Source organism: Stigmatopora nigra, chromosome 22 (assembly GCF_051989575.1).
Source record: "Stigmatopora nigra isolate UIUO_SnigA chromosome 22, RoL_Snig_1.1, whole genome shotgun sequence".
Taxonomy (NCBI): Eukaryota; Metazoa; Chordata; class Actinopteri; order Syngnathiformes; family Syngnathidae; genus Stigmatopora; species Stigmatopora nigra.
In genome coordinates, this window is record NC_135529.1 from 4,005,954 (window position 1) to 4,017,602 (window position 11,649).

At 40.3% G+C, this 11,649-nt stretch overlaps 1 protein-coding gene across 8 annotated transcripts in view; it reads right to left on the reverse strand.

Annotated features, from left to right (window-relative positions):
• Nucleotides 1-11,550, reverse strand: part of LOC144215400 (serine-rich coiled-coil domain-containing protein 1-like) — an 82,662-nt gene extending 71,112 nt beyond the window's left edge. For 7 of the 8 annotated variants that reach the window (XM_077744292.1, XM_077744291.1, XM_077744294.1 and 4 more), the window contains exons 1-5: nt 7,774-7,919; nt 6,246-7,191; nt 5,044-5,416; nt 4,052-4,236; nt 297-387 (exon numbers count right to left, since the gene is read on the reverse strand). In XM_077744292.1, coding sequence (XP_077600418.1) covers nt 297-387; nt 4,052-4,236; nt 5,044-5,416; nt 6,246-7,191; nt 7,774-7,781 — 1,603 coding nt within the window. In that variant the 5' untranslated portion in view covers nt 7,782-7,919. Of the gene's footprint in view, nt 1-296; nt 388-4,051; nt 4,237-5,043; nt 5,417-6,245; nt 7,192-7,773; nt 7,920-11,409 lie in introns of those variants that run through there. The other variant, XM_077744293.1, reaches the window with a different exon arrangement.
• Nucleotides 11,551-11,649: the final 99 nt, after the last annotated feature.

An 11,649-nucleotide genomic window follows, 5' to 3' on the forward strand; every position in this document is an offset into this window, starting at 1 on the left:
AGAGATATTGTATTACCTCATTTGAACAAAACAGGGAATATGTGGCATTTAAGACTGCACAAATGTGACCCTCTCAAGTGTTTTCTGTTCCACTGTTCTACCATCAAGTTAAAAACAAAAGTGATTTGACCTTGAGCTATCAGTCACTTTACAAAGTAATAAATCATTTTGCCAGAAACACGGTTCCCAAAATCAAATGAATTACATTAACTGTAGTTTTTATGTTGGTGACAATTGGCCCCTAGAAGTTAATTTCTATGAAAATAAGATTTTTAAAAAGAGAAATAAATAAATACCGTATCGATGGCGCTGATCATCAGACAGATCCAAATCCAACATGAGGTCATCTTCATCCAGCTCAGAGGAGCCCAAATTATTTAGTATGTCCTAAAATAAATATTAATAATGTTATTTTTTCCATTCATTTGTTTCATAATTGTGCATCAAAACAATTTAGAACAGACACATTCATTTACAAAAAATCTGAAAAGCCTGAGGATACAAACAAAGAAAATTAAACAGCTTGAAACATCTGTCATTTATACAAAAAAAAAATGCTAATATTATCTTTAATAAAAACTCCTAGAATGTTCTTGCCATTGATACAGAGATTTCATGACTTGGCATTTTAATAGAAAAGATGAGTTTCCTGTTTGAGCTATAAGAAATTGCAATTCATCCATCCATTTACAATAGTGCTTGCCATTGAATATTCCTGATGAAAAATGAACTGCTTCCCGGCCATTCACCAGGCACAGACAAGCAACCATTCAGACTCACATTTGCACTGAAGAACAAATTAAGTGTCTTCATTGGAGCTAGCGTGCACGTTCTGGTGTAAAACCGGTCAACTGTGAGGCTGACATGCTGCAGAGATGACCAGTTATATATTAAAACAAGCAACGATTCACCTAACATGAATTATTTATTTCCCCATAATAGTCCAAGTAAATCTAACATGTTAACATTTTACTGCAGTGCCCTAAATTAGGCATGCAATAGAATTATTCTTTTAGGACAAGCCTTGCATCTAATATTGCTATTTTAATGTATTAGGTATCTAAGTCGGTCTAAAAATGTAAAGATGCTCCAGCTCCTTTAATATTAGAATAAAAGTCAATACTGCCATCTAACGTGCAGAAGAGGAATGTCCGTTGCAGATAAAAAGAAATTTAAAAAAAACAAAATTGTAGGATTCTCATCTCAGAATGAGCTACTCCAGTTACTCAAATATAATAATAATAATAACAAAGAGTATGCCACAATCCTGATGTTTTAATTGTTAACATTTAACTTGACGAGCAATTTCCTTGCAAAACAACTCTTAAGCCTCTAAATTGCACACAGATAAAAACAAGGTGTAAAAATGTGTCAGAATTAGCCATTAGGATGAAAAATACACCCCAAAAGTCAACTCAAAATATGTGAAACTTTCCTAACTGAACAACTAAAAGTTTTAGAGTTGTTTTATTTGGCTTTTTATGTAGCCACAGAAAGGTGCCAGTAATGGTAAAACTATCAGAATAACCAAGAAATATAGGACTGCTCAGCACTAACCAACATACCACAGTAAAAACAAAAAAAATAAATAAGTGTGAATGTGAAAATGTGCCTTAGGGTTAGGCGACCAATCTTGGGTAAACTGTCCCTTTTGTCCAATGGAGGCTGTGAGGACAGATGGCTGGTTTCTCAACTCAAAAACTAAACTGGATAAAAGACCTCAGTTCAATTCTTGCTCTGTAGAAAAACTAAATCCATGCGACTCTGGAGACTCCGAAAATCCAATAAGTGACTGTTCAGCTCAAATGATTGCTGTTTGGACTAAAACAATGCAACAGACTCATTGCGTATTGATCCACTATAGGGACACATGAGTGTAGAGAATGGGAAAAGGGATATGAAGGAATAACTAAAAGGTTGTGTGTGTATTTGCAGAAAGTGCTTCTGTCTGTAAAAGACAAACAAAACCACCACATAGCACATAAAGCTCGCATTAAAAAAACAAATAGGCATTGAGGCTACAGACACAAAGACTGCATTGGAAAAGAACTCAAGGTCTTCACAGTGTCATACCGCAATAAAGAGACCTCATTTGAGGTTTAATGACCCATTTTTCCTTGTGAGTATGGCTTTCCCGATACCGAGATGTCACCTTTTTACCTCAGTCATGCTATTTGTGCACCTTTAATCCTGGAGCGAAGGGACATAATATCAGAGCGGGGGTCACATTAGAGCCCTGTTCCTTCTCAAAAGTGCCACGTGAATTGACATTCACAACAAAGCAATTGAGAACTCTCTCCTTTTGAGCAGCAAGAAATGGCCTTTAAAGTGCATTCAATGCTTTGTGGGAAGGGAGAAAGATTTGCCATGAGATATGACAGCCTGGAGCATACAGATTAACAAATTAGCTTTCTTCTATCAGACACCTCTTAGCCGGTCGTGAGTAATAATGCACCTGTGCTGAAGGGAAACTTTAAGTCTTGACAAATGTATAATCAATTTTTTGAATGAAAGCACCTAACGAGGAACTCTGCCAACTCATTTGAAGGCTGCTTTCACACCTATTGTTCCCTTTTACAACCGTTACTCCCTTTATCTTGTTCTGATCAATTGGTGCATTTGTAAACCTTATCCTGTTTCATTAGTCCAACACACCGTGGTTAATAAATCTATCACTGAAAACAAAAAAATGCTTATCTTTTCTTTGATTACGAACATATGGAAACCCTGATCTTGGATGACGTCAAGTAGTGTTTGTTTTTCAAACTGTGTTACATGACATTTCAAAACACATTTCTACGCTCATGAGTTTTGAGTCATATTTATCTACGTAGGCTGAAATGGTGTGTGGATGAAATAGCAATGCTTGCAGTATATTTTGCCAAATTGTGCAAAAGCAGGTGCACATTCCATTCAAGTGATTTGGAATGGGTTGACAAGGTTAAAGTAGGAAACCTTTCAATTAAACACTGACGGTACGTTTTCAAGTAGTAAGCCACTATGCAACCATAATATATATACATATATTTTTAAGGCACAAATTACATTAGATTAATTAATTTAAAAATTTTGACTTGACTTTTAATGGGAGTCTGCTCTTTTTTAAATTTATTTAACTACAGGAAACCACTGGGGTTTTTTTTGTCTACAGTCAACCAAAGATGCAATATACACATTAGAAATTATCTCCTAAAATGTATAATTAGCAATGACTTTTAATGACTTGGAATTGTTTTACCTCCATGTTGAAGCTCTTTGATTGAATAGAATGACATCTGTCATTGCTACTTGGGAGTGTCAAAAGTTTTATACTAGGACAACTCCTCGGGGCCTTGGCTTCCCAGCACAAAAATAAATACAAGTAAAAAGAAAAATGCATTCAAAGTTGTCAGCGCTCATATCGCCGAAAAATGCAGACAACCTCCAGTAGAATACTTTGTGTGATTATATCTTAAAATGGATGCAATCACTTTAGGCCTGATATGTTATTATTTGGCTGTCAAAGATGCCTAAAGAGCGAGCAAACAAGAAATGCGGCAAGCGTGACAAATATCAAAGTTGCACCCTCCCACAGAAAAAAGGATGAGATAACACCAAAGTAAAATAGTTGACAGCTCTATCAAAATTTCACATTAGCTATTGACAGGTTGGCTACCATTGACTTGTCCGTTCTAATGGTACCATCAAGTTTTATATTTAGGTTAAAATTACATTAGCTGTTGATTTCATTGCAGTGCTTAAAAACTTGCGCGACAGTTACTGTTAATGAGAAGAACGTTGCTTAATCTTTCGTTGAACCATTAAAGTTAAGAGCGTGTGTCAATAGGTTTTTATTGTTTTCAAACATCTGCTTCAACTTTTCAATCAATTAAAAGTGTCTAAATGACTTGATAAAGGTTTAATGATGGAGAGCATTTGGCTTTGGGAAAGAATTCTCATATACTGCAAGTAAATTAGCAGGGGATAAACTAAAAATGAGTCAGTCATTAATATTGTCTTATGAAATTTAAGGTGCCAGTGTGTCCTAATAGTAGAGTTAAGAAAAACTTACCAAACTCCCTAGTTTGGACGAAGAAGAGTTGTTCCTGTGTTTTAGCAGGCCACATCCCTCCATACCAGGGGTTTCTCGATGGTTGTTATGGATACGAGGACCACCAGCCCCTTCGGAAGAAGAACGTAAGCGCCTCTCCAAGCGCATCACTTCATGGTAGGGACTAACACTGCTGCACAGCGAGGCTGCAAAAACAAAGACGACAACATTATTATTAACCTTTCCATTCTTTTCAGTTCGTTTTATTAAGATTTGTTAGTTTTTGACTCGAAATGAATCAAGGGAGCGTGTCAGAAGCTTATATTGTGTGGTTATAATGAACAGAGAGAGCCACGGCTACAAACACGGAATATGAAAGAAATGTGTTTTGGGCCTAAACAGAGGCTTCTTGTACATTGCATTTGCATACTGAGCAGTGTTTACAAAGTGTATGTTGGCGCAACTGCTTTTATCTTCACGCATTAAGAAGTGAGTGGGCATAATTACGTGTTTCTACTCACACTGAAGAAGTCCTGGTATTTGAAAAGCACTCACAAAATACAGATAGACCTGAGACTTTGTTTTAAAATTACAACAGAGTGCATGAGTACATTTAAAATTTTGAGATTTCAGATTTGGATTGAGGTAGGAGAGTAGTGTCCTTGTAGCTATATAATGAAAGTGACTTGCGGCCAATATACCATTATACAAGAGCTCATCTTTTAGAGGCAAGTTTCTGATGGTATTGCAAAAGGATTTGAAGTTGTTTGTTAACGTAGTCTTCTTATTTCAGGTCTGTGTTATTTCTACAGAAAAAAAGGGTTTGTTTAGCTTTGACAGGCAGCATAAGTCATCTCTAATAGGACATAGAAAGTTGGAAATTGTGGTCTTTTCCACACTGTGTAAAGGGAGCTTCTTATACTACCCTTGGGAAGATGAAAAAAACATTGTAAAAGGGCTACAAATACTACCGGAAATTGGAAAATTCCATTTTTTTTTTAGTCTTTTCCTACCTGTGTGTGGCTTCCTCAGGTGACTGGATCTGGGTTCACGGCAGCCACAAAAGTTTCCTCTCTCGTGAACCGAAAGGGTGTGTCTGGCCCTCCTTTCCGTCTGTTCTGGGTACGAACGACAGCTGTCACTTCTCGGCGGTCCCCCCTCGCTTTCGCTAGTGGTCTCAGCATTCTTATTTCCCAACATCTCTCTATCCACCTCCTCTTGCTTTTCTTTCCGCTCGTTCGTCTCATCCGGCAACCGCACTGACGGTGACGGGCAGCGCACCGCAGTTTCCGGTTCCGAGAGGGAGACGGGTGTCTCGTAGTCGGTGTTGTTGGCTGTGCTAGTTTCAGGCAGTAATGGCTTCTCAGCAACCGGAGACAAGAAAACCTGGAAAGATGACATTGATGTTTATCCTGCATGGTCATGGTTGATATTGTCACCTCTCGTCTTTTTTTTCCTTATTCTTAGCAGGATATAATATAAAACATTTTTATGGCAGCACAGGTTTGAAATGTGAAGGGCAAACTTTTTTATTCCCTTCTAATAAAACAACTTTTCATGCCTGGAAGTTTATACAGCATTTCACCATAAATATTCCACTATTTTGTTTGTTCTTTCACGTCCAAGGGCACCGCAGGTCGGAGCTATTCTTTTAAAATAAACCCCATTCGTGTGTTAAATAAGCAAGAAGTTTTATAGAACTGCGGAACCTCCTTAGGCACCAATATGGAATGAAGTTGAATCTCGGCCACTGTGTTCCTGTTCGGAGTTCTAGATGTTCTTGCAATGTGTGCAAAAAGCAAATTAATTTCAATGAAATTTGACTGAGAGGTCTACATAATATTGTTGAAAATAAATGCAGTCTCAATCAATCTTAGTTTACTTTTCAGAACTTCATGTACTAATTCAAGGTACTTGTATTTTCACGACTATAAGGCGCACTTAAGTCTTAAAATTTCTCCAAAATAGACCTGGCGCCTTATAATCCAGTGCGCTTTATATATGGACCAATACTAAAATTGTTATCACGATAAAATAAAATAAATCAGTCGATAGGCTCTTTAAAAACAGTGTGTCCAATACAGAAATAGCACTCGTCACTGACACTGCGGATTTAAATGTGATGCACCATATAGTCGTGAAAATACGGTAGCAAAACTAAAATTGATATCAGCATTTTTTAGGACACAAAGGAGAGCCAAGCCAAAGGTAATACCTGTGAGGGAGAGGTTGTCTCTGGGACTGGTGCACTCTCAGTTGCAGCAGTGTCTGTGAGGGGCCCAGGCACTAGGAGAGGTCCAGGACTAGGAGCTGTCAAGGCCTCGGCCTCAGAGACAGAGTCTTCGGTAATCGGTACGAACTCGGAGGGGGTGATGGCTGTTGTGCGATCCTCTGACACCATGGGAGACTGAAGCGAGTTCTCCAGGCCGGGGTCGCTCGGACAAGAAGCTGGGGTGAGCCCTCCAGTTCCCGGAGCGACGGTAGCGGTGGCAGTCTTCTCGGGATTGTCCCCTGATGGTCTCTGGTGAGCAAAGCGGGGGTGAGCTGAAAGAGACTTGGGCAGCAGGTGCTTCTTGTGTCGCGAGCGTCTGCTGCCGCTATCTTCGATGAAACCTGAGTCGTCGCCGTCATTGGCCGTCGAGCCACTGAGGCAGTTGATGAAGACGTTACGATTACTTGTGGAGGAGGAGGCCGAGGCTTTGTCAAAATCCTCCGTTTGAGAGCGGGTGATTTTTTTCTGCCGATAGCTCCCGAAGCCAAACGTGTGTCGAGACTTTGGGTGAGCATCGCTATGACCCGTCGACTGTGGCGTGGTGGTCGGCTGCTGGCTGTTACCGTTTGCATCGGTGGTCTGGGCCGAGAGTGGGGGCGACGTGAGGTTCAAGTTGACGGGCTGGACACGAGGATGGCTGCTCCGCTTGGCTGAGAAGCTCAGAGAGGGTGCGCGAAAGAGACTACGACGTTTACCGGTGCTCCCCGAGCTGGAGTTGGTACTGGAGGGCGATGAAGTATGTGCGCAATTGCCCCCCGACGACGGTGACGACGGCAGCGAGTCCTGTCGTTTGCAGTTGCTCCGCCGGAAGATGGGCAGGCGGGAGACTAGTGTGGAGCGACGCGAGCCGGATTCACCCATCGATAGGCTGAGGCAGTGGTGGGGCAGTCTGCAGATTAAACAGAGACAGGCTCAATGGGGTCTGCAAAGAAATCTTCAATAAATTATTTCATATCGTTATACAAAAATACAAACTAATATGATAGTTCGGAGTATGGCTCTCGACGAATAACATAAGAAAATATGAATTTTTTATGGCTTTCTCTGTCAAAATGGTTCCCGCCCCCTTTTTCAGACTATTAATTTTACCAAGTCTTCCATTCAGCACTACTATTGGTGACAGCGCTCGATTCTACATTGGTCATTTGGATACACCATGTAAATTAGGGCTAACATGTTGCTAATCAATCAGAATGGAGTTTGTTTTTCTTTTTGTTTTTATCCCACTAGCACATCTCCGAAACTTGACCTGACCAGACCCTCTGCATGCTCCCTGAGACGTGGCCATGTGGTTTATGCAGTAAACACATTAACAGACAAAAACATTGACCCAGAGATTTACTCTAAGCTTGCTCGCATTCCCTGTTAATTTTCAGCTAACAAGAGTAAAAGAAGCTCCATAAAAAGAGAAGATGGACACTGGACATTACAAAGCACAACTAGATGCAAAGGCAAGAGCTCAAATACTTACATTTTCATTATTTGTCTCGTTTCGTCAGCTGAGAACTACCACAGTCGCAAGCGAATGACTCAAGTGTTTTGGTTTAGACCTGGCTGTAATAAGCTTACTTTAACTCCCCGCACTGAGGTACTCGGTGAGTGCGTCAACTCCTCCAAAGGCAAATTTGATCAAGTTATTAACTCTAATTCATTACTGTGATATGAATCCACTCCATCGGCGACACTTGGCAAACATTAAAGGCTATTAAAATGTCAGGTCAAATCAACTTCTAAAAGGCTGGGCTGGATTTGGGTGCCTTTCCTCATTAAGGAATAAGATGAAATGGAGTCAATACCATCTGTCTATGAAGACCAGGCAAAAGTACTGTTAAACTAGTCATCAGTTAGCATACTGGTCGGTTGAGTATGCATATGATGCCACACTGTGATTGTGCAGTACAAACAGCTGACCTGGACAATGCACTCTGACTGAGCACCTTGAGACAAGAAAAATCCTCCACTTGATTAATCACAGATTACAGGCAGATTGAGAGCACTGGTAGGACTGGTGACCAATGATGAGGACATGACAGCTGCATGGCACTTTTTATTAATTCTTAGATTTAAGTTCAGGATTTACCTGAATCCAGCAACAGTCTCTCAGGCATTAGTAAATTAGTCGACTAAAACAGGATTCCCATGTTCTTGCTGTCAGTGATATTATCCTGATAATTTTAATAAAAATAATTTAAATGTTAAAAGCAAATTGGTAAAATGGAAATTGCCTAAAACAAAGACAGGCCAAAATCAAACCAGAAGTTTCTGCCTATAAGACTGGGGTTCAGTACTCATTTGTTCTCAACTTTGTGCCCATGGTTTCAGCCCTTATTTTCTAACAGATTTGATGTACTTAAAAATCAATCAGCAAAGTTACTTTACAGCACCTTTAAGGCACACTTCACTATGAACTGCACCCACCAAATTATGATAGAAACTGCATTTGGTCATTTACGAGACACACTGGACTACAAATCAAAAATGTAAACTTTGTACTATGGGATACTTACATGAAAATACATGCAGTTCACGAGCATGAAAAATTCAAAAATTAGCTGCACTGGACCATAAACTGCAATGTTTTATTACAGTATTAATTCACCCATCCTTTATTGTAGTTTGCATGCTAACAATAAAATTCCAATTGTAATTCAACATGCACAATATTTATTTTTTTATTGAACTATTTATTCATTTTACATACCAGTTATTATCCTCGCAATTATAACTTTGGAATTGTAAAAAATTCGCACCAACATGACAGGATTGATACTAGTTAATTCAAACAATAAATCATCCATTTTCATGTCCTCATTTAGGTATCTGGTGAGCTGGAACTGTCTTTGGGCGACAAGCGTTGTACACCCAGGACTGGTTTCCAACAAATGGCATAGCATAGAGAAAAACAAGTATCCACACCTATGTCCCCATCAGGCCCATAACTGGAATGTGGGAGGAGTACCCAGAGAAAAACCTCAGACAGATTCCATACCAGATCTGACTGTAAGGCAGACATTTTAATCAGACAGTCAGATTAAAAGATTTTTTTAGAAATAAAGCCCCATTCTTTTTAGGTTTGACATACTCGTTTAAAGTATTGTTTTGAATTAACAGCTGGAGGACTTCAGGGGAGCATCTTACCATGTGCTTAATGACACCATATGCTGGCAGTTTAACTTTTTATCTTTTCCCCTTACTTACACAAATACCCACGGTCAATAAATCGCACTGCATGCGGCGTATTTTGCATAGATTACTGTTGTTTTAATTGTGTGAGGGTGTAATGTCTAAAAGAGGATGTGTAGATCCCTTATAAGAGATTTGTGACGAAATGTCCTTGAAATCAGAATGGTGTGAGACCGATGACCACATGCACACACAATCATACCACCACCAGTGGGAATCGAGCCCGCACCAATGTCTACACCACAAGGCAGCTCACGTGACTGTTTGAAACAACATAAAGACAACTCTGGCATATTCTCAATGACTGCTTTCAATGGAAAAGATATTCATGTGGACTACTTTACCATGAAGGCTGCCACGGGCCAATATTCTTTGTGGTATTAAGAATGGCAAACAGTGAGTGAGCACTTAAGGAAATGTTGTTGACCATGTACTAACAAAAACTGGCTTCAGAAATGCTGATGATTTCATAATGTAATATACTGTGCATGTGGCTTGACAACATTTAACTATACATTCATTTCTTGCTTGTCATTTTGTTTATACTTTTTTTAAAGATTTAATTAAATGCTAAAATCATAATATATCACAATAATCCAAAATAAAATGTTTTTCTTTTGAAATTGGATTGTTCATGTTGATTAATTGCTTGCCATTGACAGCAACAGACCTCAAATTCATTTAAACTGCTAGGACAGACTGTGACTTATATTTCAGAGCGATTAACGGTGCTAAATATTCAATCCATTTTGACTTGGAGCGGTCGTTCGCTGTCAGCCTCTCCCAATCAAAATGGATTGGACATCTGTGCTGTCAATGGCAGTTAGTGAATTAAACAATCAAGTATGAACAAAGACAAACAGTGATGACCTGTAAGTTGGCACAGAACTTCCTATCCAAACAGGAAACACATTCACAAAAGACTTGTCGCAGTGGCTGAACATATTTGAGAATCCTGAGTCATCAAGTTTGAATAATATTTTCAGTATGGCATCTTTAATTATTAGGCCCAGTATTTTAAGATTGCTAATATCCAGTATAGGTGGCCCGTTGGATAAGTGGTTAGTAGGCCTCGCAGTTCTGGGCCTTGGGTTCAAATCCAGGTCAGAGTTTGCATGTTCTCCCTGTGTGGGTTTTCTCCCGGTACTCTGGTTTCCTCCCACATTCCAAAAACATGCATGGTAGGGTGATTGGGCACTCTAAATTGCCCCTAGGTATGACTGTGAGCATGAATGGATGTTTGTCTCCTCGTGCTCTGCGATTGGCTGGCCTCCAATGCAGGGTGTCCCTCGCCTCGTGCATGAAGTCAGCTGGGATAGGCTCCAGCACCCCCGTGACCCTTGTGATGATAAAGCAGTTCGGAAAATGAATGGAAACATTCATTTGAATTGCATTTTTCTGCTTGGTCAATATACGTGCTGTAGTGAACTAATTGCCTGTCATTGACATCAATAGACCTTCAAACCATTTGAACATGTGACAATAACATTTATACTTACTATAAAGAGAAAATCATTGGATTACAAGACCAATACAGGCAATTGCTAAAATGATTCCAATTGAATTGATCTCCTGCTCCCTCGATAACAACAAGGGTCACCGGTGAATGCAAATATTGCGCGCACGGGTGGCCCCATGAGGGTCCAGGGGCGTCACCCTGGGCCCGCATGCATGAATGCGCACCTGTCCGCTTGAACAAGCCCTGGATCCCATCTTGGCACCTCGACACGGGCCGCTACTTGATGAAACTGTGATCAAATCGGTGCATTCTGCTCTAATGACACAAAAAAAACGTGCTCATCACGCCGTATTCACGAGGCGATTACATGGCATTCTCGCCGATTAATCTCACAGGTGTGGAGGGGAAATTAACAGGAACCGGTAAGGCTGCCATTATAGCTAGCTGACCGCTAACCGATCGTACCTTTCAGCGGATTCCCAGCGCCTCTCCGGCTCGACTCATAGAGGCTTTGGAGAGCCTCAAACGGCGACCTGATCCAGGGGAAGTCGTAGTTGTTTGGTGGGGGATCAAGTCCCGATAACGTCGTTATTCCGCCTCACTTAGACGGAGCGGATCATTTCCTATCCTTCTGCGTCTTCGGTCGTCTTCCGCGTTGAGGCGACAGCGTGTGACGTCAGCACTCGGAAACGCCCACCACACGGA